At 36.0% G+C, this 27423-nt stretch overlaps 1 protein-coding gene across 1 annotated transcript in view; it reads left to right on the forward strand.

The window, feature by feature from the left end:
- CEP85L (centrosomal protein 85 like) overlaps positions 1-27423 on the forward strand; it is a 222563-nt gene that overhangs the window by 79144 nt on the left and 115996 nt on the right. The window contains 1 exon segment of the mRNA XM_024122643.3: positions 7122-7283. Coding sequence (XP_023978411.2) covers positions 7122-7283 — 162 coding nt within the window.

Raw genomic sequence — 27423 nt, forward strand, 5'->3', positions numbered from 1 at the left:
TTTCTGGGCTCTCTATTCCATTCCATTGATCTGTGAGTCTTCATTTAATGACAATACTGTTTTAATTACTGTAGCTTTATAGTATAGTTTGAAATCAGGATGTTTGATGCTTCCAGCTTTGTTCTTTTTCAGAATTGATTTGGCCATTCAAGGTCTTTTGTGGTTCTATACAAATTTTAGGATTGTCTTTTCTATTTCTGTGAAAAATACCATTGAAATTTCTATAGGGATTGCATTGAATCTGTGGCTTACTTTGGGTAGTATGGATATTTTAACAATATTCTTCCAATTTGTGAGCATGAAATATCTTTCCATTTATTTGTGTCTTCTTCAGTTTCTTTCATCTCAAGGTATTATAGTTTTTGATGTGTGGATATTTTACTTCCTTGGTTTAGTTTACTTCTTAGTATTCTTTTCAATGCAGTTGTAAATGGGATTGTTTTCTTAATCTGTCTTTTCAATAGTTTGTTGTTAGTATATAGAAACATAACTGATTTTTATGTGTTGTTTTTTGTATTCTGTAACTTTACTGAATTTGCTGATTAGTGCTAACAGTTTTTTGGTGGTTTTCCATTTATGGTATGTCATATGCAAATAGAGACAGTTTTACTGCTTCCTTTCCGATTTGGATACCTTTTATTTCTTTTTCTTATCTAATTGCTCTGGCTAGGACTTCCAGTACTTCATTAAGTAAAAGTGGTGAGAGTAGGTATCCTTGTCTTGTTCCTGATCTTATTCCTCAGCTTCACTGTTGAGTATGATGTTAACTGTGGGCTAGTCATATATGGCCTTTATTGTGTTGAGTTATGTTCCCTCTGTACCCAGTTTGTTGAGAGTTTTATCTTGAAAGGATGTTGAATTTTGTCAAATAGTTTTCCTACATCTTTTGAGTTTATATGATTTCTGTGCTTTATGTTGTTAATGTGGTATATCACATTTATTGATTTGCATATGTTGAACCATTCTTGCATCCCTGGAATAAATCCCATTTGATTATGGTGTATGGTCCTTTTGATGTGCTGTTGAATTAGGTTTGCTAATATTTTGTTGAGGATTTTTGTATCTATGTTATTAGGGATATTAGCCTGTGATTTTCTTGTAGTGTCCTTGTCTGGGTAATGTAGTGTCCAGTATAGGGTAATGATGGCTTCTTAAAAAGAGTTTGGAATTATTCTCTCCCTTTCCATTTTTTGGAAGAGTTTGAGAAGGATTGATATTAATTCTTCAAATGTTTGGTAGGATTCATTCCCTAGTGAAACCATTTGGTCCTGGACATCTCTTTGTTGAAAGGTTTTTGATTATTGATTCAATATTTGTACTAGTAATTGGTCTGTTCAGATTTTCTTTGTCTTCATGATTTAGTCTTGGTAGGTTGTATGTTTCTAGGAATTTATTCATTTCTTCTAGGTTGGCCAATTTGTTGGCTTATGATTGTTCATAGCAATTTCTTATGATCCTTTGTATTTCTGTGTGAGCAGTTGTAATGTCCCCTTTTTCATTTTTTATTTTATTTGAGACTTTTTTTTCCCCGTAGTCATTCAGGCTTGTCAGTTTTGTTTATCTTTTCAAAATAGCTTTAGTTTCATTGATCTTTTCAGTTGTCTTTTTAGTCTATATTTCATTTATTTCCACTCTGATTCTTATTATTTCCTTCCTTCTTTAAACTTTTTTTTTTTTTTAGCATCACCACTCAGCTTGCAGGATCTCAATTCCCTGACCAGAGACTGAAACTGGGCCACGGCAGTGAAAGCCCGGAATCCTAAATTAGTTCCTTCCTTCTACTAACTTTGGGGCTAGTTTGTTCTTTTTCTAGTTCCTTAAGGTGTAAAGTTAGAATGTTCATTTGAGCTTTCTTAATGTTGGCATTTATCACTATAAACTTCCCTCTTAGAACTGCTTTTGCATTCCATAAGTTTTGTTATGTTGTGTTGCCATCATTTGTCTCAAGATATTTTTTGATTTCCCTTTTGATTTCTTTTTTGACCCATTGGTGGTTTAGGAGCATGTTGTTTAAGCACCACATTATTTGCGAATTTTCTGTTTTCTTCTTTTAATTGATTTATTTCATACCATTGTCATTGGAAAAGATGGCTTGATATGGTGTAAATCTTCTTAAATGTAGTAAGACTTATTTTGTGGCATAAGACATGATCTGTCTTGGAGAATGTTTCATGTGCACTTGAGAAAAAAATATATTCTTTTTCTATCTCTATATATCTGTAGAAAGAGATTTATTGTAAAGAATTTGTTCATGTGATTATGGAGGCTGGTAAGACCCAAGATCTGCTGTGTGAGTCAGCAAGGTGGAGACCCAGGGGAGTCAATGGTTTAGTTTCAAATTGAATTCGAAGGCCTGAGAACCAGGAGAGCTGACGCTGGAATTTTATTCTGAAGGCTGACAGGCCTGAGACCCAGGAAGAGCTGATGTTTCACTTCCAGTTCAAAGAAAGGGAAAAGCCAATGTTCTATTTTGAAGGCCTTTAGGCAGGAAGAATTCTCTCTTTATTGGGGGTGGGTCAACCTTTTGTTCCATTCAGACCTTCATCTGGTTTGATGAGGCCCATCCACATATGGAGGGCAATCTGCTTTACTCAGTCTACCAATTTAAATATTAATCTCACCTAAAAATAGCCTCACAGAAACATGCAGAATTATGTTTGACCCAGTATCTGGCCACCCCATGGTCCAGTTATGTTGACACATAAAATTAACCATCATACATATGAATATATGTTTGATGTTGTCTAAGAGTTTTGAACCATACAGGGGAATTCCCTGGCAATCCAGTGGTTAGGACTCCGTGCTCTCACTGCTGAGGGCCTGGGTTCAATCCCTGGTTGGGGAACTAAGATCTCACAAGCCACATGGCACAGCCAAAAAAATAAATAAATAAACCATACAGGTCAACTTGTTATCGAGTTCAAGCTCATACTGCTCACTGCACAACAGGCTGTTAAATCGAGAGGTGAGTTGTCAGGGCAAGGAATAGTGACTTTATTTGGAAAGCCAGCAAACTGAGAAGATGGTGGGCTCATGCATCAAAGAACCATCTTGCCTGAGTTAGAATTCAGGCTTCTTTTATACTAAAAGGGGAGGGAGTAAAGTCAAACATTTCCTGGTTCCAGTCAGCCTCTGGAGAGGATGTGTTAATTTCTTCCTCCCTGTAGTTATTCACAGGTGGACCTGGTCAGGATGTTTCCTGTGAGCTAAACAGAGGTATTTCAGCTTAATGCTCACTACCTGGGAGGCAGGTTTCCCAGAGATGGGCCATTATGTATAATTTAAGCTTATAGGAAACATCCCTTTAGTGATTAACTTGTAATAGAATGCAAAAGTTTCTTCCTTATTACAAACTGAAACTGTTTATTCTGGAAAAAGAAATCCAAAAATTTGTTGGTATTAGTAGTCCTCAGATAACTTCAGTAATGCTCCCATGAATTTTCAGATTTAGAGCAGTAGGACTTGCTGGTATGTGCTCTAGGATGAACTAGAATTTCTTCTGAATAAAGGAATGAATTAACATGCTGGCCGGAGTTACTCATTTTGAGTCAGCTGGATTTTAGGGAATATTTATCTATTAGAATAATTTTTTACTCTCGATCAGGGGTCTGCAAACTAGGGCCCATGGATCAAATCTAGCTGTCATCCGTTTTTATAAATAAAGTTTTATTGCAACACAGTCATACCCATTCTGTTGTCTACTGCTGCCTTTACCACAATGGTGACAAGAGTTGGATGGTTCTGATAGAGATCAAATGGCTTGCAAAGGTGAAAATATTTACTGTCTGACCTTCAGAAAACTTCAGAAAAAGTTTTGTTGAGCCATTCTTCCTGGTAATAGTTAATGATTTAAGACTAATTATTGAAAATCTTCCTAGCTTCTGGTAATAACACTATATCATTATCAGTGTTTTTTTTCTTTCTTTCTTTTTTTACCCCCGTTACTGGTGTGTATGTGTGGGGAGGGGCTGGGGGGTGGGGTGGGGGGGATCATATCCTTTTATCTACAAATGGTTTCCTTGGGCCAAGATTTGTTAACAGTAAATGGGGTGGAGGTGTTGTGGCCTAAACATGTAATACTAGTATATACTGCTCAAGATGGTTATATTGTCTAAAAGCAAGAGTTTTTACTTTATTTCAGTGATCTTATGCAGCTTTTGTAAAATTGTTAACCAGGAATCTGTTGAATTTACATATCTTGCTCTATATCTGGTTCCTTTCAGAATCAAATATTGATGTAATCTGCAAATCAATAAGTAATTTTCAGTATTTTTCCCCGGAAGATGATAGTGTATAATCATCATCATCATTATCATCCCTAGTGAGAGAGTAAATGTTCTGTAATGTATTTGTTCCTTTAGTAAAACATTGTAGTCAATGTTGACATTTAGACGTAGAGCTCCCTGAAAGCTCCTTTTTCCATATATGTAAATGTGCAATCTCTTCTCTAACCATGGAATCATACTATAAATGTAGCGATACAAATGCTTTGCCTCCCACACATACTTAATATTTTGGATGTCACTACATGTTAAAAAAAAAAGGTCAGTAAAATTATTTTTAGCACTTGAATATTATCAACTAACTTACATATTTTGTTTCTAGGCATTTATTTTTATTATTAAAGAAGTACTGTCCTTGTGCTTATATATTTTTATACTTCTCTATTACTTCTTTATAAAAATTCCTAGTAGGAGGTCTTATGTTGAAATTTAGGTACATGTTGAAATTTAGATACCTGTTTCCAGATGCCCTAATTTAGAAAGGATCTATCAGTTTATATACCCACAAAAGTATGTGAACTTTCCCTGCACTTCGTTTGACATTGATATTTCAAATATTTGCCAGTGGTATTTAATGTTATAGATAATTTAAAAATCTAAAAATAAAAATATTGTTGTCTTTTTCATTTCTCTCATTATTAGTAAGGTTGGACATCTTTTCATATCTTTATTTGCCATTTCCATGTACTACCAGCCTATTTATGTTGTTTTCTGAGTATTCCTAAAAAAATTTCTCCAATTAATAGGTTTGCACTTGGGAGAGAAAGTAGTGGGCTGGTTGCCCTTTTTGATAATGGTTTAGATAGGACTTTGAGTTCATTTAAAAGGAATATTACCTGAGGAGCTGTTTAAAGAAAATATCTTTGGTGCAGATTATAGACAAATCAGAGTTAGAGCAGATCTGGTGACAGAATGCCTTCACCTGGTGCTTTAATGTGTGAGTGCTTAGTCAGATGAATTAAGATAAGTCCCATTCTGAGATACGTCTAGAATCTACAAAGCTTTAAGTGGTTGTTCTGGACCTCAAAGCTGGTAGAAGTGTTTCTTTGGCCACTATTTTTTAAGCTTGAGTTAATTTAAATGTATATGACTTTTAAGGCTGCTTGTATACTTCATAGATAGATCTATAAAACTCAAACTTAATTTATAAATTATATTATAAATAGAAATGAAAGATAATAATTTGGCATAATGTTTTATTAGAACTAGAACTTTAATGTTGGGGTTAATATGGTAGAAAATAGCTTCAGGTCTGGTTTTATTATTTTTTTTTAAACAATTTAATATTTATTTATTTATTTGGTTGCACCGGGTCTTAGTTGTGGCAGGTGGGCTCCTTAGCTGTGGCATGCTAACTCTTAGTTGTAGCATGCATGTGGCATCTCGTTCCCTGACCAGGGATCAAACCCCGGCCCCCAGCATTGGGAGCATGGAATCTTAACCACTGCACCACCAGGGAAGTCCCTGGTGGGACTGTTACTAAGTGTGGTAAAAATGATGTAATTAATGATGTAATTAATTTTGTGGATGTGTTTGTCATTTTGTGATTCTTATGTTTATTAAACTTCTAGAAAGCTCTCCTTGCGTGCCAATTTCAGTGGCATGTAACATGATAATTCTGTAATGATGTTTTGTTTCACATCATGATGATAAGTGCCCAGTCATTTCTGCTTTACTTAGGAGCAACTGCAATTGCAAACATAAAACCCAAATGGGAGTATTATAGTTATGTGATCATGTCTGCTTTAAGGTAGCTATTCACGTCATCTGTAATATGCTTATTTCTTTTCAAGGGTATAATTGAATTGAAGGCTCAAAATTCTTGTACAGAGCTTGTTAACTTCCACAAATAAGTCTACAGGCTTCAATTTTAGAGTCACTGTGTTAACCGTTGATAAAGACATGTGCTACTATAGCTTTGTATAAAATTCAAGATTTAAAATTGCTCTTTCAAATTACTATAAACATTTTTTAGTGCTTGTCCTTTATTTCTGCACCTAATTTTTATGAACTTGTAATTAATAGTTCACAGAGTGGCACTGGTCCATGGGTATATTTTGAGTGGCATTGTAGACAGTAAAAGAATGAAGTGAGCAAAAATGTAAAATGATGGATAAATCAGAAAAAGGCAAATGTAAGTTAAGTAAAAATGGACAATGTAAGTGAAAATAAAGATTATAAGAGAACACTGAAAAATGATACATTAGCTAAACAATGAAGATATAATGTAACTCAAAAGGGAAAAATTAAGCAAAGAGCCAGGAAGATGCTCTGGTGTTAAACTTTTATCAAAAGATAACTAAAGAAATAAAATCAATTAAAATAATGCAAAAGAATTTAAAATTTTAAGTGGTTAGGTTATAGCGGAAAAAAATAGATTTTTTTTACCTTCCATGAGCACATTCTACTTACATTGTCATGCAATATGATTTGATTAGATTTTCCCTGAGTCCCAATTCTCAGCTAATGCCTGTGTCTGGGATCACAGATGCCTACCTATCAAATATTACAAAGCAGAGTGCTGACATTTCCAGATGGATTGATGATAGAGTTGATATTTTAAATCAGACAGTAGTTCCATGTTTAAAAGTTCAATGTCTGTAAGCAGAAATCAGAGCTCTTCAGCCAGAGGAAGCTGCTAAATCAGCATTGTATTTGTGTATGTGTGATAGGTAAGTTTATTTGGTGAATCTTAGATATCACCGATCTATTTAAATTATTTTCGGCAGAAAATAAGCTTATTTTACCTTATTTGCATTTTTTACAAGGTCAAAAGATGTCTTCTCTCTAGTCACAGACATTATAAATGTGTTAACTTCTGCATATTTTCTTTTGTAGGCCCAGATTATTCTTCATCAGCATGGTTACCTGGTAATGAATCATTGTGGCAGGCCACAACTGTTCCATCTAACCAGCGAAATAACCATATCAGGAGACATAGTATAGCTTCTGACAGTGGTGACACTGGCATTGGAACTTCCTGTTCTGACAGTGTGGAAGGTGAGCTGAATTCTTACTGGTTAGACGTGAATCTTTGTAGAATGGCTGAGATTGAGAAAATTCAAGGGATATGTTTTATTGTTCTAAATGAAGAAATTATAAAGTAGTGTTTGAATATTTAATAATGTTCAGTGTTGTTATATATCAAATGAAATTGTTCTTCTGATCGTATTAATTTTTCCTTCATTCATTTTTTAACTGAACTTTTTATTTTGAAATAATTGTAGGTTCACATGTGATTTAAAGAAATAGCACAGAGATTTTATATACCCTTTATCTCACCCCCCACTTAGTATCTTGCAAAACTACACTTCAGTATCACAGCCAGGATATTGACATTGATATAGTCAAAATACAGAACATTTCTATCACCACAGTATACCTTATTCTGCTCACACCCATTTCCCCTCCCCCTCTTCTTTTTAAAAATTATTTATTTATTTATTTGGCTGTGTTGGGTCTTCGTTTCTGTGCAAGGGCTTTCTCCAGTTGCGGTGAGCGGGAGCAACTCCTCATCGTGGTGTGTGGGCCTCTCACTGTCGCGGCCTCTCCTGTTGCGGAGCACAGGTTCCAGATGCGCAGGCTCCGTAGTTGTGGCTCACGGGCTTAGTTGCTCCGCGGCATGTGGGATCTTCCCAGACCAGGGCTCGAACCTGTGTCCCCTGCATTGGCAGGCAGATTCTTAACCACTGAGCCACCAGGGAAGCCCCCCCCCCACTTCTTCTTAACTCTTGGAAACCACTAATCTATTCTCCATTTCTGTAATTTTGTCATTTCAGGCATGCCCTATAAATGGAATCATACAGTATGTAACCCTTTGGAATTGGCTTTTTTCTCTGGAGATTGATCCAGGTTGTTGTGTGTATCAATAGTTCATTTCTCTTTATTGCTGAGTAGTAGTTAGCAATGGTGGTATTGGATAGACCACATTTTGCGTAACCATTAACCCACTGAAAGATATCTGGGTTGTTTCCAGTTTTTGGCTATTAGAAATAAAGCTGCTATTAAATATAAACATTCACATACAGGTTTTGGTGTGAACACATGTCTTTATTTCTCTATAGTAAATGTCCAGGAGCACAGTAGCTGGTTGTATGGCAGTTGCATATTTAGTTTTTAAAGAAACTGTCACACTGTTTTCCAGAGCGACTTTTCCATTTCCATCAGCGGTGGAAGTGGATCAGTATGGGTGATCTAATTTTCTATTCATCCTTGATAGCCCTTGGTGGTTTTTATTTTAATTAATTAATTATTTATTTCTTTTTTTTTTTTTTTTTTTTTGGTGGTCCGCGGGCCTCTCACTGTTGTGGCCTCTCCCGTCGTGGAGCGCAGGCTCCGGACGCGCAGGCTCAGAGACCATGGCTCAAGGGCCCAGCCACTCCACGGCATATGGATCTTCCCGGACCGGGACACAAACCCTTGTCCCCTGCATCGGCAGGCAGACTCTCAACCACTGTGCCACCAGGGAAGACCTAAATATATTCTTCTTAAGCCACACAACACAGATTTTAATAGAAATTCAAAAATTTTGAACACTGATAAAAGATATTAAATAAAAAAGGGGACATACTAGGAATAAATATTTGTTATCAAATTAACAAGAAACTAATATCCATATTATTTAAAGAGTTCCTACAAATAAGGATAATGCCCCCAAATAGGTGTTTATCTATAAAATTTTAAATATTTCATAATTTAAAAATTTCACAGATAAAATAAATAAACAATTCATGTAAAAAGTACAAGTGGCCAATAAACATCAAAAATGATCAAACTCAGTCATAGTGAAGTGAAAGTCTAGACAGTGAGATACTGCTTTTCACCAGCAAAATTGCCACCTTTTCCATAAAAATAGACTGTAATATCCAGGATCTGAGCAAAGATGGGAAAAATAGTACTCTAATAACTAGTATATGTAGTCAGCCTTTATAGGGGGCAATTTGGCAGTGCTAACTAACAGCTATATAACTGTTAATCATGTTCTAGGCACTTATACATGTTAACTCTTTTAACCCTCACAACAGCCTTCTGATAGGGAAAGTGAGGTTAACCTTTAAGTAACACTTAGAGGTTAAATTACTTACCTGTAAATAATGTATGTAAAGTGTATATATCCTTGATTCAGCACACACACAGCTGAACAAAGATAATATGTACAAGAATATTCACTATAACACTGTTTAGTGAAAAATTAGAACTCCAAGTGTCTGTCAGTAGGGAAATGGTTAAATATTTCACGGTGTATTCAGTTAATTAGGTAGCTACATAGGTACTAACCTAGAAATACATTCAAGCGAATTTCCAACTAAGATAACAAACTAAACACAGTTCTCTAATTCTGTTCCTTTCTGAAATCCCACTAAGTCAGGAAAAAAAAATTAAAAAACAAAACCAAAACAACCGTACGATGACGGGGAAAAAGAGAAAACAACAGTAAAATTCTGGGAGCTATAAGTCAGAACAATACAAATTTTCTTAGCAGATCCCAAGAACTAAATCCGAAACCAGCAGCAGAGAAATTCAGGAACAAACTGTCAATACATATTATTAAAAATCCTCAAAAATGCTCAGGAACTGGTAGTATCAGACTTGATACATTTCTCCACCGTATAGTAACAGCTTTTCCCCTTTCTATATTCTGTTCTTTGGATGCAAGTCAGAGGGGAAGGATTAAACTCCACCTCCTGGAAGAAGTATCTGAATTTAATACTTGGAATTATTCTTTAAGGCATACTTGTCCCTTCTCTCCTACTTATTTATCTATTCAATAATTTATATATATCAATATGGGCCCATATATACACATACTTATTTTTTAATTAAATTTCAGAATTTATTAGAATTTTACCAATTTTTCCATCAGTGACCATCTGTTCCTAATTTCTATTCAGGATACCACACTAATGTCTCCTTAATTTCCTCTGGTCTGTCACAGGTTCTTACCTTTTCCTTGTTTCTCATAACCTTAACAGTTTTGAGGAGGACTGGTTAGGCATTTTATAGAATGTCCCTCAAACTGGATTTGTCTGGTGTTTTCTCATGATTAGACTGAGACTGTACTTTGGGGGAATAATATACTACAGGTGCTCGTAGCATATCAAGGGGTACATGATATTCACATGACATCACTGGTGATGTTTACTTTGATTACTTAGTTAAGATGTGTTTGCCAGATTTCTCTGCTATAGGACTATTATTTTACCCTCTTCATATTCTACTGTTTGGAAGCAAGTCACTAAGTCCAGCCCAAACTCAGAATGGGGTGGGGGTACAGAGTTTTACATCCTGGAGGGGAAAATATCTATGTATATTGTTTGGAATTCTTTTATAAGAAAGACTCATCTGTTTTCCCTCATTTATTTATTTATCCAATCACTTATTTATGTTAGTATGGACTGTGTATATTTATCTTTTGGGTTATTATCCAATAATATTTATTTTGTTGCTCAAATTATTCCACCTTTTGCCATTGGTAACTCTTTCAGGTTGACTCCTGTGACACTCTGTGCTCCATCCCCATCCTTTTGTTTTTTGAGCACTTCCTTTTGGGTAGTGTAAGGTGTTCCATGGTCATCTTATATCTTCCCTACTGTAGCCCTAGGATCAGCCATTTCTCCAAAGATCCCTGGTTCTTTTTATTGGAGAATAGTATTTAGAAACCAAGATCTGGGTGCTGGGAGTGCTTGTTACTGCTAGGGTGTTATTGCTTCTACACCGTCACGGAGGCAGAACTAGGTTATATGGTATGTATACTCGCCTTTGTGTACATGCATATCTATAATTATTTCTATTTCTGTTCATAAGTATCCATATTAAGCTAAATGAGTTCATACTGACGTCTCTGACTCTAATCCAGTATAGCAGAGCTCATTTTAGCTTTTTCCCCTTACTTGTCTATAATTTCCCTTTCCAACAGTGAGATACCTCCACCATCTACCATCTATTTACATATTTATTCAGCCCTCAGTATACAAGTAAAGCAGGTTCATAACTATTAACCCATATTCCCCTCTGTTAGTTTCCTAGGGCTGCCATAACAAATTACCACAAACTGGGTAGCTTAAAACAGCAGAAATATATTTTCTCACAGTTTTGGAGACTGCAGGTTCAAAATCAAGGTATCTACAGGGATATGTTTCCTTCAAAGGTTCTAGGGACAAGTCTTCCTTAATTGCCGCTTCTAGCTTCTGGTGGTTACTGGCAATCCTTGGCATTTTTTGGTTTGTGGCATGATAGTTTTCATGTCTGCCTCCTTTACATGGCCGCCTTCTCTAGGTCTCCTCTGTGTCTTCAGATATCTCTTTCTCTCTTTCCTTATAAGGACACTGGTCATTGGATTTAGGGCCCACCCATATCCAGTATGACCTCATCTTAACTTGATTACATCTGCAAAGACCCTACTTCAAAATAAGATCACCTTCACAGGTATTGGGGGATTAAGATTTCAATGTATCTGTGTGGGGCACACAGTTCAATCCACAGCACTCTATTACATCTATGTGGTTAAATAGAGAGCCATAAAATTTTTGGAGAGTAATTTGCTCTAAGTAGAGTTGAAAATAAAGGAGGAAACTACTTTGAAGGCTTAAAAAATGTATTATTAGCTATTTGGTCTCGTCACTGAACTATAAAAATTAACTTTTTTTGAAGATAGAATAATGTGGGAAGGATACAGGTCTGGAGATTTAAAAGTTGTAGAATGGATGCTCTGGGGTTTTTTTAAGTGCTATTACAAAGCTGTTTGCTTTAAGCAAATCATACTCTCTGTTAACTTTGTTCCTGTGTTATGACTTCTCAAAAATTTACTTGAGGGTCAGAGATAAATTCTTTGGCTTTTTGAAGCTTTGCCTTAGAAACTCAGTACTAATAATCTTTTTATAGTCAGTTACTTCAACCTGCATAGAATATTATGGTATTAATCTGGGTCCAGCTGGGAATTTTCTTTCCTCAGTTCAGCCAGGGAGAGCTTAAAAAAAAATTCCCCTCTCTCCCCCCAGACTAGGCCACACAGTGTGTCAGGGCTGGGATGCTGCATTTTCATAATGACTGGCTGAAGAACTGAGAATACCTCATTGAGAATATGACTATAATGGTGTCTTTTTTATAATCTCCAGAAACTCTTTGATTCTGCTGTGTATTATTATATATAACTACTCACCTTTTCTATTGCTGTTTAGAAAACTGCTTCTTTTTATTCTTTGAATTAATTTAAAACTATTTGTGTTAACAGCAAATATCACTGCTTTTCTCACTAAATAATTCATCAGGTGTTAAATGCAAGTCCCTATAATTTTTTAGGGATGAAGAGCATGATTCTCACTTTCTTCTTGAATTGGGCTGATGTGAAGATGTTATTTTTATTTATTTATTTATTTTTGGCCTTCCATTAGATCTTGCCATTACCTCCAAGTTGAACTCCCAACTCCTTTCCCTGCTAGTGTTTTAATTAGTACATAAAACAATGAGTGATTTTACTGGTATGTTACAGAGCACTATACAAAATATTCTAATGGACAGAGAATCCATTGAGTTCAAGGCATGATCATAGTAGGTAATGTTATTTTGAGGCTATTCTATGTGGATAAAGCAGTGTCAGAATTTGAAGACAAAGGGCAAGTAGGGAAGGAGTTCTAGGAAAGGATGATGAGTATAACAATGGTGCATGAAAATAAGATGGAGTAGTAGGACTCTGGGAGACTGACAATAAATAACAGAAACTTGGGGCTCCTGTGGAAAATGAATCAGAATTATGGTTTGAATGACAGTGCTGGTAACGAATGACTTTGATTACATTTATTTATTGACTGTCAGGAGAGGTGAAGGGTACTCCTGTTTAAAAAAAAATCAATTATTTAAGAATGTTATCTAAAAATAGGGAATAATTTTAGCAGGCATATTAAAGATTATTTATTTAGAACAAAAGCTTAGGGTGTTTGCTGATACAACACTTGATTCCAATTAGTGTAGTTTTCTTTCCTGAATTTATGTCTTTCTGAAGTTCTCATGATTTCTGCTTCGTGGGAGCTAATTTATGACTTTCTGAAGTTCTCATGATTTCTGCTTCATGGGAGCTATTTACCGTCTCTGTTCTTTGATAAGTTTCCTGAGTCATCTAATTTGTAATCTTTGTTTTTCCTTGTTGGATTTGCTACATGCCATGTCTGTTTAATGTAAAGGGCTCAGGGAAATAACCATTGTGGAGGATTATTGAATATTGAAAATAGCCATGCATTAGAATATAACTAATAGGTTGATATTTATAACGTAATGTCAGCATTAAAACATGCTCTGTATTAGATTATTTCATATCACTGTCATGTGGATACTTTATACATATATCTATATACACACTTATATATGCTTTATATACTTTGGTCTTTGATTACATAAATCTTTTTGTCATCCACTAATCATAGGTCTATAAAGTATTTATTTTTCTTATTTATAAAATTAAACAGATCTATCCTTATTAAATTCCAAACAATAGAATAACCTAAAAAGTGTTCATCTCCTTTGTACTAAATCCCCAGTTGAGAATTATGGTGGTGTAAAATTATATTAATTTTAAATAATATACATGATATTTGGACCTGTTACCAAATATAATTTGAGTTTGTTTTAGAATGTATCTGCAGAATACTTTAGTTAACTGCCTTTAACTCTGTTACTGTTAATATTTGTCTTGGAGGAGGGTATATATTCCTACTTGATTTCTGAGGCTGTGGCATGAAGTGGTATATTATTTTGGTTTGCTGTGACAATTTTTAGCTGAAATGTGTGAATGCATTTGAATTCTTAAAAGACTGATTATTGTAAAAACCTCAATATACGTAGCAAATAACTGCATGATTTACATACTACATGGGTTTATTAACAAAAACTCTTAATGTAACTTAACACAATTTACATACTGGATACAATATATGCACTTACAGCTATTGTAAATTACTGTCATTTCCTTTCTGAAGATATTCAGGGTAGTTTATGGAAAACAGTAGTATAGAGCTGTGTGATTCAATATGGTAGCCACTAGTAACATGGGGGTATTGAGTGCTTGAACTATGCCTGGTCCAAATTGAGATGTAAGGGGCACACTGGATTTGAATATTTTGTATTAAGAAAAGAATATAAAATATCTCATTATTACTTTTTAATATTGATTACATAATGATATACTATTTTAGATATAGTGGGTTAAATAAAAGATATTATTATTATTTTTAAAATAAATTTATTTATTTATGGCTGTGTTGGGTCTTTGTTGCTGTGTGTGGGCTTTCTCTAGTTGCGGTGAGCGGGGGCTACTCTTCGTTGCGGTGCACGGGCTTCTCATTACGGTGGCTTCTCTTGTTGTGGAGCATAGGCTCTAGGTGCGCGGGCTCCAGTAGTGTGGCACATGAGCTCAGTAGTTGTGGCTCGCGGGCTCTAGCGCACAGGCTCAGTAGTTGTGGCACACGGGCTTAGTTGCTCTGTGGCATGTGGGATCTTCCCGGACCAGGGCTCAAACCCATGTCCCCTGCGTTGGCAGGCAGATTCTTAACCACTGCGCCACCAGGGAAGTCCCAATAAAAGATATTATTGAAGTTAGTTTTACCTTTTTTTTTATGTAGTTACTATAAAACTTAAAATTACAAATGTAGCTTGCATTATTATTATTATTATTTTTTTTTTTTTTTTGCGGTATGCGGGCCTCTCACTCAACCACTGCGCCACCAGGGAAGCCCTGCATTATTATTTTTTAAAATAAATTTATTTATTTATTTTTGGCTCTGTTGGGTCTTCATTGCTGCATACAGGCTTTCTCTGGTTGCGGCACGCGTGCTTCTTATTGCAGTGGCTTCTCGTTGCGGAGCACGGATTCTAGGCGTGTGGGCTTCAGTAGTTGTGGCACGAGGGCTCAGTAGTTGTGGCTTGCGGACTCTAGGGCGCAGGCTCAGTAGTTGTGGTGCACAGGCTTAGTTGCTCCGTGTCATGTGGGATCTTCCCGGACCACGGACCAAACCTTTGTCCCCTGCATTGGCAGGTGGATTCTTAACCACTGCGCCACCAGGGAAGTCCCGCTTGCATTATATTTTTATTGGACATATTGGTATTGACAGTATAATTTGTAAAGGGTTTACTTTCAAAAATTTTACGAGTGTGTATATATGTTTATGTATTTCCCAGTAGAAACAATATTGGCTTCTCAAAATAGCTACTGTCACCCCGCTTAATATTTAATATAATAGAAATTTATATCCATAGCATTATGTCTATGATAAATTATATTCTACTGTCAGTCTGGGGCTACTAAGAGCATACTTCTTTCATCATTTTGACAGTGGTAAAAGCTTCACTGCAGTGGGATTGCCCTGGTTCCTTTGGCAAAGAGAAAGTTAAGGTTTCTGTGGTGAGATATAAATGTTTGGGTTAGGGAAGATTTTAGACTGGAGAATCCCTGAAATTCTGAAGAGGTCTGTTGCTGAGTTAAGGAATGGGGAAAAGGAATAATGTCAGTAATCCCTGCTGGAATTCTCCCATCAGGTGTGAGGTATAGGCCCTCAGACTTAATTAGGAAGAAGAGGGAACATTATCCTGGAGTCTCACATAGCTGACTGCTAGACCAGTGGGTACCCACATGAAAGTGAGCAGGTAAAGAGTGTGATTGCACCAGTTTTTCTTGTGTAAAGTTTGGTTACAATTTGAGTGTTTAGGAGGAAAAAGCCTATCTTGCCACAGCCTCTGAAATTTGTTCTTTGCAAATAACATTATGTTCATGTTATATAATTCAAATATTTAACCTGTAATAGTAAATTTTGAGTTCTTATTTATCTTTTTTCTTTTTAACATCTTTATTGGAGTATAATTGCTTTACAATGGTGTGTTAGTTTCTGCTTTACAACAAAGTGAATCAGTTATACATATACATATGTCCCCATATCTCTTCCCTCTTGCATCTCCCTCCCTCCCACCCTCCCTATCCCACCCCTCTAGGTGGTCACAAAGCACCGAGCTGATCTCTTATTTATCTTAATGATTATTTATCTTTGTTTAAAAAACAATTGTGGCTAAATGGTATACCTCTATATACTAAATGTAAATTTAATTTTGGGGGTATAGATAAAAGTACATGAATAAATTTTACTTAAATTCCATGATACATTAAGTAAACAGTACAGCTGTGAAGTAAGTCATCAAACCTTAAGCAAACTAAAAGGTACTGTCTAGTTAGACCTTCACTCTCCCTCCCCCTTCTTTGCCCTATAGTACTGTATGCTTATAATTGATGTTTCAGCCGATGCTCTTTGGCCATTGCTAAATCCTCAAGGTATTCTGTGAATCATCTGGAAAAATAACATATTATTTTTAATTTTAATGTTGTGTTTTATTTTAATTATTTAAAAATTTAAAATTCATACATGAATGTAGAATATATATTTATCACACAGACTCTAAATGCTCTAGGAATGATAAATATCCAGCTTTGTAAATGATACGACACAAATAAAGGTACCTTTCTATTCTTTGCTAACATGCAGCTTTTAGAAGTTTGTTCATTTATTCACTTAATAAATATTTATTGAGTACTTTGTTTCAAAAACTGCAGAACTGCAGAGATCAACATGGAGAGGATTACATCAAAATCTCAGCAGGGAAGGAACTCTAGTACAGAAAAATATTCTAAAATTACCATTGAGTGATTTGTTTTTAGCCATGGTATTTTGAGATTTCACATATTGCTAAATAAGAGTGTGAGATTTTTATGTTTAACAAGTTGGAACACTAACATTAGCGGCACCACGTTTTAGCTGTGGTAATTTGTTCATGGATTCCAGGGTGGGAGGAAGTAGATCTGTGACATAAGGTTAGATGTGCCTGCAGAACTACCAAATTGTAACATAAGCCACATCAGCAGATCACCAATTTCTTTCTTGGTTTTCTTTGCTGAGACCTGGAGGCCATGTATAAATGGCTGCCGCTGGCACAGAAAGGAGAGTTGTTCTTGAAGTATACAGCATTTGTTGTGTAGGGCATAACCTAGATGTGGTCCCAGAGTTGAGTAATTAAGGAAGAAGCAAGAGGAGTATAGGACCCTGAGGCTAGAAAAAAACTTAATTTTTGCTTAGACTTGGCTCTGTAACCTTCCACAGGACAGTCTTCCTCTCCCGAATCACATGGTGCCTGAGAGGCAGGCTCACATTGCAGTTCTTTTATTTTTTTAAATCTGAGCTCTTAAGTGTAGCTTCTAATAGTCTATTTGGGGCTAATTTTCAAGCATATTTATATATTTTACTAAAAAAGGTACAAATAGAGTTAAATATTTTTTCTTTGATAATTTCCAACTGCTAATTTGTATCAGAGATAATTTTCTTATCTAATTAACCTCATTTATTTCAAGTAGGAGGGACTGATAAAAATGGACTTCAATTTAATCATATCTTCATTAGTTAGTTGTTTTTACTAAGAAATAGTAGGACTGTTGAATAGTATAAATTTTGAGGTCATCCTGTGAGTATATGTCAGAAAGGAAGAAAAATAAGAAAAGTTAACATTTGGTGCATTCTCCTTATTTTATGAAGAAATGAAGGCCTTGTAATATAAGGACTTGTTCAGTCATTTATTCATGTAACCAATATTTATTGTCTACTGCGTGTCATGTCCTGTGCTAGTGGTTAGAATTAAACAGACATTTTCTCTGTTCATTGTATATATAAAGTCTAGTGGAGAAGACAAGACAGGAAATAATTATCATAAAATATGAGCAGTATGATAGGCAAAGTACACAGGGTAGGAGGACATTCCTAAATCCACTGGATTCGGGGAAGGACCCCTGGCAGAAGTGATGTTTAAGCTGAGGACCAAAAAGGTGAGTAAGAATTGACAGGGCAAAACAAGGCAGTAAGAGTAGTCTAGGCTGAGAGGACAGCATGGTCAAAACTGGGAGGTGAGAGAACATTCTGAGGATGAATCAAGAGGAGAGCAAAACGGGATGCCAGGAGACCACTGGCATTGCAGGTGGGAGCCAATGATGACTTGTTGATAAAAAGAGACAGTAAGAAAGGAGAAAATTAGATGATTCAGGAGATAATTAGGCAATGAAAATCATACATTCTTTCTTTTATACAGCTTAATTGAGATATAACTTATATACCATATAATTCACTCATTTAAAATGTACAACTCAGTGGCTTTTAGTATTTTATTCAGAGTTGTATATATATCACCCGAATGAATTTTAGGACATTTTCATTACCCCAAAGAGAAACGCCACTCCCCTTAACCATCACCCCCTCCTCCAACAACCCTATGCCCCCTACCATAGACAACCACTAATTTTGGAAGACGTCATAAAAACTTCCCAAGGCTCTGTTTTCTTTGCTTGTGTATTTTATTACAGTGATTAGGTTTCATTAGTTTACTTTGCTAAATGGTTTCTTTAAAACACCTCATCTTAATGTAAAATATCCTCTTGTTCTTACTCATTTTTTTTCTTTTTTACAGAAAATTTCAAACATATACTAAAGTAAAAAGAAGGCAAAATGGTAAAACCCACATGTACACAACACCAAACTTATACAGTTGTAAATTTATAACACATGGCAATCTTATTTCAGATATTCTGTGCTCACCCCATACCTTAGGTGATATTTTCAAGCAAATCAAGAGTTCCCCCTTAACCTTTTTTTAATTTTTATTTTTTGCGGTACGCGGGCCTCTCACTGTTGTGGCCTCTTCCGTTGCGGAGCACAGGCTCCGGACGCGCAGGCTCAGCGGCCATGGCTCAGGCGCCCAGCCGCTCCGCGACATGTGGGATCCTCCCGGACCGGGGCACGAACCCGCGTCCCCTGCATCAGCAGGCGGACTCTCAACCACTGCGCCACCAGGGAAGCCCCCCCTTAACCTTTTAATTACAATAGTAATAATTATTGAGCATTTACTATGTATAAGACATCATGATAAGAGGTTTACATGATTGTTTCTGTTAATTCAAAAATAACATGTTGGGTACAATTCTATACCCATTTTATAGGCGAAGTAAATGATATTTATTTAGACTGTTCTCTAACCTGTTTCCTTGCTTTATTAAGGTTCATTTCATTGGTGAATAATCTTATGTTGCTGCAACTTCATAGCTTTGCAACTTTCAGGACTCTGATGATGAGTACTTCCATAACATGACCTCCAGATATTACAGTGGATTAGTTGGTCTGTTGACCTTAATGTTAATAAGAGTATGTACCATAGATTTTTTCAGTGTGAGGTTTTATACTTCTATACATGATTAAAAAATTTTTTTCATTATAGAATCCTTCTGAGGTCAAATATAATTATTTTCTCTTTACTGATGAAAAATAAAACTTAGAGGACATTAATAACATCTGGGTTTATACAGCGGTTCATGTGGTGGAGCTGAGATTCTTCAAGTCTAACTCTAAAGCCCTGTGCTTAACCGCACTGTTAGATATCTGTTCTTGAAGGGAGAAACTAGAGAGGAAGAAGAACTGAGAGGTGTAGTGTAGGATAGTATAGGTAATACTAGGCTGAGAAGCAGGAGACCAGGATTCTCTTTTGAGATCTGTACTTGGTCAAGTAATTTAACCTTTATGGACTTAGTTCTTCATTTGCATATGGAAAGAGGTGAAGGGTTATACACAGAATACTTTTTTGCTTGTGAAATCAAATAATTTCAAGGCAGTATTCAAAACAGTTATGAGTTATATTCTTTTGCAAACCAAATAACCCTTTTCCTTTGCTCCCCATCTCTACTTAATTTTCTTGTTAATCTACCTTACTGCTTAAAATATTTCAATTTAAAATTTTAAACATGGCATATAAGAACATTACAGCTCTAGTAAATTTGCTGAAATTAAAATTGTTTGTTGGAGGTATATATTGTATCTTTATGGCCCTCATTTTTACCTTCATTGTTGTTCATCCATCCATTGGTCTATTCATTCAATCATTTTTCCCTATCATTTTGCTTCTTAGCCTGGTAGAATATGAACCTGACCAAGCTGAGCTGAATTTGGTCCATTTTCGAGAACTGTGATGAACCCATGTACTTCTGACCTGGAAAGGCCCTTCAGTCACACAGCCATGGGTTTAGGGAAGAGGTTAATGACTTCACGTTTCCCCAGACATGCAAGTGGTTAGAGGACCAAATGATAATTTCTTGTCAGTTCTGTCATAAAGTAATAAGTTTTTTTCCTGAGAAGATGTGAATTTTTGAAAATCACATCCCATAATTTGAGATCATTACAATTTGATTTATAACCATTTTTATAGGAGAGAAATAACACTTTTAGCTCTTTGCAAGTAAACTGCCTGATGAGACTTAATCTAAATTGAAACTAGTAGGAGATATCTAGAAAATGGTACAGTTGAATGAAATTTTCAAAGCCGTTCAAGAAAAAAATAACTAAAATTTTTGTGTAAATACAAAAAGGAGCTTTTTTACTGACCAGCTTTTAAAATTAGTTTTTTAAAAAAAAATTTTATTTATTTATTTATTTATTTATTTATATTTTTGGCTGCGTTTGGTCTCTGTTGCTACTTGCAGGCTTTCTCTAGGTGCGGTGAGCGGGGGCCACTCTTCCGTTGTGGTGCACGGGCTTCTCATTGATATGGCTTCTCTTGTTGTGGAGCACGGGCTCTAGGCGCGTGAGCTTCAGCAGCTGTGGCATGTGGGCTCAGTAGTTGTTGCTCGTGGGCTCTAGAGCACAGGCTCAGTAGTTGTGGTGCACGGGCTTAGTTGCTCCGTGGTACATGGGATCTTCCCAGACCAGGGATCGAACCCATGTCCCCTATATTGGCAGGCGGATTCTTAACCACTGTGCCACCAGGGAAGTCCCTAAAATTAGTTTTGCTTTGAATTGTTCACCTCTTTAAACTGTACTTCAGATTGTCCTTTAATTAAGTTGCCAGTAGTCTGGTTGGAGATCAGAAATACCCCCCTTTTTTAAAAACCAGCTTTTCATCTTGTTTTATATAAACTTATAGAATGAAGTTCTTAGTTTGTTGTGAATGGTTGCTAAGAGACAGTGTACAAAAAGAGCTTGAGAACTAATTTGTGAACAGTGTAGACTTCTGTAATTATTTTAAACAAGTAATTTTAGAACTTCTCACTCGTTTTCTGCTTCAATAGGATTTGAAGTGACTTCACAAAATACAATTGAGAAAAAACATAAAATATTAAAGGAAAAAAAGGTGATCGGTAATGATGATTAGACAATAACAAAATGAGAACAAAGATTTGCACAGAATTGTGTACTACTGCTATCAAGTACAGTTGCTAAAAGAATAGGTCATAGGTTTGGCAGTAGGGAAACAGAAGCTTCTCTCTATCCTTAAGATATAATGAATAAAAAAGCAAGCAGTTCATGAAACTATGCTTTTCATGATCTTGATACCTGACATACAGTTTTCCTAATGTTCTCGATAGTTATTTCTATGTAATTCTTTTATGTAATCATTCTCAGTCTCTATGCAGATACCATAATGCCAAAATAGGACTTCATATTTTAGATGTATCTTCTGTAAACATTTAGCTAGATTAAAAAAATTATGTGGACAATTCTTGTCTTTTGAGGGATATTCACTTACTGTGATTGTTAAATTTTGATGCATTTTAAATCATATTGTATACTTTCTAGTCTGCTTTTCTCAAGTTTTTTCCTTCTTTCCTTCTTTTGTTTCACTTTTTCTTCATGACATTTTCCTTCTAGTTTATTAGAAGTTAAATACACGTATCTCTTATGAGCTATAATTCATATACTATACAATTCACCCATTTAAAGTATACAATTTAATGCTTTTTAATATATTCTCAGAGTTGTTCAACTATTACCACAGTCTAAGTTTAGAACTTTTTTTTTTTTTTTTTTTTTTTTTTTTTTGGTACGCGGGCCTCTCACTCTTGTGGCCTCTCCCGTCGCGGAGCGCAGGCTCCGGATGCGCAGGCCCCGCGGCCATGGCTCACGGGCCCAGCCGCTGCGCGGCATGTGGGATCCTCCTGGACCGGGGTACGAACCCGCGTCCCCTGCATCGGCAGGCGGACTCTCAACCACTGTGCCACCAGGGAAGCCCTAGAACATTTTTTAGCCCGCCCCCCTCCTCCCCAAAAGAAGTCTGTTAGCTGTCACTCCCCATCTTCCCTCCCATCCCTAAGCAACCACTAATCTGTATAAATTTCTTTTTTCTGGACATTTCATATAAATGGAATCGTCTAATATAGCGTCCTTTGTGACTGACTTTCACTTAGCATAATGTTTTTAAGACTCATCGTGCTGTAGCATGTATCAGTACTTCATTTCTTTTTATTACCATAATAAAAGATAATATTCCATTGTACCACTTTTCATTTATCCATTCATCACTTGATGGACATCGCATTATTCTGACTTTTTGGCTGTTAAGAATAATGCTTCTGTGACTATGTTTCCATTTCTCTTGGGTGTATACCTAGGAGTGGAATTGCTGGATCATATGGTAACTCTCTTTAACCTTTTGAGGAACTGCCACACTGTTTCCTAAGCAGCAGCACCATTTTACATTCCCATCAGCATTGTATGAGGGTTCCAATTTCTCCACATCCTTGCGGACACTTGACACTTACTTACTATCTGTCATTCGGATGATAGCCATCCTAATGGGTGTGAAGTAGTGTCTCATTGTGGTTTTGATTTGCATTTCCCTAAAAATGACAAACAAAAATGTCCTTTTCGTATGCTTTAATAGGACCATCTGTATATCTTCTTTGGAGAAATGACTATTCAAATTCCACATCCATTTTTAAATTGGATTATTTGTGTTTTTATTTTATTGAGTTGTGTTTCTTATATAATCTAGATGAAAGTCCCTGTCAGATGTGTAATTGCAAAAATTTTCTCCCTTTCTTTGGGCTGTCCTTTTACTCTCTTGATGGTATCATTTGCAGCAAAAATTTTTTAAATTTTATTGAAGTCCAGTTTATTTTCTTTTGTTGCTTGGGCTTTTGGTGTTGTATCTAAGAAATCACTTCCTGACTTAAGATCATGAAGATTTACATCTATGGTTTCTTCTAAGAGTTTATAGTTGTAGCTGTTACATTTAGGCCTATGATTCATTTTGAGGTAATACTTGTTGAAGATATAAGGTAGGGGTACAGCCTTGTATTCTTTTGCTTGTGGCTATATAGTTGTGAGCTCTACCTATTCTTTTAGTTGTTAATGTAGAAATTATAATATGCATCCCTAACTTGACTGTGATGGTAGTATGCTGCTCCACCCCTGTTTTATTTGTCATAGTTGATATTTTGGTTTTCTCTCTCCCCCTCTCTTTTTTTAACCCAGAAGTTAGTGTTATGCAATTATTGGTGTTTTTAGATTTAATCACAACTTTGCTGTTTTTTTAAAAAAAACCTCATTCCTCGGGGCCTCCCTGGTGGCACAGTGGTTGAGAGTCCGCCTGCCGATGCAGGGGACGCGGGTTCGTGCCCCGGTCCGGGAGGATCCCACATGCCGCAGAGTGGCTGGGCCCCTGAGCCATGGCCGCTGAGCCTGTGCTTCCGGATCCTGTGCTCCCCAACGGGAGAGGCCACAACAGTGAGAGGCCTGCGTACCAAAAACAAAAAAAAACAAAAAAACACCTCATTCCTTTTTACAACTCATGACTCATTTTTCTTCTTTAGTGAAAGAAACTTAAGGAATGTTAGTCGTTCTTCTAATGAGTCAGTTGGTGATAAGCTCTATTTCTGTTTAGCAGAAAATATATTTTGCCTTCATCTTGAAAGATAGCTTAGCGTTCTAAGCAATTCTTGGGTGCCAATTATTTACTCTTAACCCTTTGGAGATATTATTTCACTGTGCTCTGGATTCCATTATTGCTGTTGAGAAGTTGGCTATCATTCTGAGAGTTCTTTTATGAATAGTCTGCCTTTTATCTCTGGCTCACTTCTTATTGTCGGGTGTTTTGTAGTTTCCTTGTCCTGCCGCTGTGTGTGTGTAATGGTGAAGTTGTAAACCCTGAGAAGGGCTATGTTCATATTTTATTGCAAATAATATATTTGCATTGTCTTTTCTACCTAGGACAGTGCCTTGTACATAATACGTTGTTAGAAGATTGTTTGGTTGAACTACTACTGAATTTCTTTATATAGCTCTCTTTTCCTACCAGAGTGTAGTTTAGAATATTTTTAAAATATTTACCTAAAAATATAGGGAATACTTAGTAATGTTCATTTGTTTAAAAAAAGAGTTAAATGTGGCTTAAAAATTTTTTTTCTCATATAATACATGATCATGACATTAGCAGGAAGGGGAAAAAGTCACAGTGTTCTATAAAACTTAATTATTGCCTTTGGGATAGACTTAATATTTTTATTTAAAATATAAAATATTTATATTTTACATTGACTGAAAATATATTAAGCTGTTACATTTTAAATCAGAATATTTTGATATAGGGTTATAGTTTCCTGATTATTTTTTTCTTTGTAAAGACTCATGATTTATTGTTATAATACGTATCTGGAAGGTGTGGTTTTTTAAAAATTTAATTCCGTTATACTATAAGAAAGAGCAGAGAGAGACTGTCTCTGTATACAGGAGAAGATAGAATCAATCTCGCATCTATTGCCAGATAAGAATAATATGACAGTGAACCAGAAGGTTGGGATTTTGTTCAGAATTCAGGACTTTGTTATATTAAATATAATTCACTTGCATTATCAGATTACAGCAATGTCCTCTTATATTTTTCCCCTATAAGCTGAAATCTGTCTGAAACCATTAGCTCTTCTGTGCTCTCTATAAACCCTGTCCTCTGGGTTTTTTTTATTTAAAATTTTTAAATTTTAAAAATAAATTTATTTATTTATTTTGGCTGCATTGGGTCTTCATTGCTGTGCATGGGCTTTCTCTAGTTGCAGCGAGCGGGGGCTACTGTTCGTTGTGGTGCACAGGCTTCTCATTGTGGTGGCTTCTCTTCTTGCAGAGCACGGGCTCTAGGCGTTCAGGCTTCAGTAGTTGTGGCTCGCGGGCTCTAGAGCGCGGGCTCAGTAGTTGTGGTGCACGGGTTTAGCTGCTCTGCGGCATGTGGGATCTTCCCGGACTAGGGCTCAAACCCGTGTCCCCTGCATTGGCAGGCAGATTCTTAACTACTGCGCCACCCGGGAAGTCCCATGTCCTCTGGTTTTTAAAAGGACGGCCTTCTGCCGGTTTTAGATTTCACTTGTTCTAACTTAGATATGGGCTGGATGCCATCATAATAACTTGCACTTAGGATTTGTGGCTACAATTAGGTAGTATAATAAAGCACATTAGGAATCACATTGCATCTACCTCTAATTGATTGTGTTTTGTTAGGCAAAATAAATTATTTTTTGATTCATCTCTTAGATAGAATGGTCCTTTTTTTCAGATACTTAAACTCAAATATTTAATACTTTGTTCATTAATTCATGGTGTATATGTGCATGTGTATGTATGTGCATATGTATGTGGGTAGACTGAACTTTAATCCTTAATTTTCACAGTAATGAATTCTGAATGTCACAGTAAATCAGTTTTTACAGTGAAACCTAGATACTGGTGATGGTTGAACTTAAGATATTTAAACTTGAAGGCTTCAGAACTGGAATCAGTCCTAGGTGGAATGACGTGGTGAATAGAACAACAGAATCACTTATTAAAAAGTGATGTTTCCTGGACCCTCTCTACTCTAACTGAATGAGAATCTCTCGGAGTAGGGCTCCAGATACCAGGTAACTTTGTTGTATTTTAAAGTTTGAGAACTTGAGGTATAAGTGACTTTTGGAGTAAATTCTTTTCTCAGTGTAATGTTCTATGAACAGCATATATTATCAGTAGCTTTCAGATTTGTAGGAGTAAATACTAGTCTGATGTGGAATTGGTTTTTATCACCAATTGTTGATTTTCTCTGCAGTTGGGAAATATTGAGCTACCAAAGTAGACAGGAAGTTAGCACGTTATCAGATAAAAGTAGCACCCAGGACTGGTGATCTCTGTTCTCAGAAGTTTCAGCTGTGACATGGAAAGTGAGACAGTCACCTGATACATAATTCACACTTTAATAACAGTGTTATTTGAGATATTTCAAACTCTCTGAGGTCACAAAATAAAACACTTTTGCAGAAGTTTGGCCAAATGGTAATTAAAATAAGATGTTGTGTAAAGTAAAATGTGAAAGCATCTTTCTCCTTTTCTCCTCTTTCTACCTTTGTTTATTAAATTTGGGGTATATTCCTCTAGATCATTTCTCTGCCCATGAATATATATGTATTTACATACACATATGCACATGTATACATATATTTACTTATATGTTTGCATATTTTAAATATTGATGTATACAGACAGATTGCCCCTCTTCTTCCAAAGGCTGTAACAATTTATGTTCTTACCATCGTAGGATATTAGCAGCCTTTAATAATTTTATGACTATGATAGAGAATGTACTTCTACTATTTAGTGAGTTGAAACATCTTTTTTTGAAAAACAAACTTTTTAAAAAAATTTATTTTATTGAAGTATAGTTGATTTACAATATTGTGTTAATTTCTGCTTTACAGCAAAGTGATTCAGTTATACATTTATACATTCTTTTTCATATTCTTTTCCATTACAGTTTATCACAGGATATTGAATATAGTTCCCTGTGCTGTACAGTAGGACCTTGTGTATCCATTCTATATATACTAGTTTGCATCTGCTAATCCCCAACTCCCAATCCATCCCTCTCCCACCCCCTACTCCCCACCCCCCTTGGCAACCACAGTCTGCAAGTCTGTTTCTGTTTTGTAGATAAGTTCATTTGTGTCATATTTTAGATTCCACATACAAGTGATATCGTATGGTATTCGTCTTTCTCTTTCTTAGTTCGCTTAATATGATAATCTATAGATCCATCCATGTTGCTGCAAGTGGCATGATTTCATTATTTCTTATGGCTGAGTAGTATTCTATTGTACATATGTGCCGCATCTTCTTTATCCATTCATCTGTCGACAGACACCTAGGCTGCCTCCATTAAACATATATTCTTTTTTTTTTTTTTTTTTTTTGGCAGTACGCGGGCCTCTCACTGTTGTGGCCTCTCCCACTCTCCCGTTGCGGAGCACAGGCTCCGGACGCGCAGGCTCAGCGGCCATGGCTCATGGGCC

The sequence above is a fragment of the Physeter macrocephalus genome, chromosome 10 (genome assembly GCF_002837175.3).
Source record: "Physeter macrocephalus isolate SW-GA chromosome 10, ASM283717v5, whole genome shotgun sequence".
NCBI lineage: Eukaryota > Metazoa > Chordata > Mammalia > Artiodactyla > Physeteridae > Physeter > Physeter macrocephalus.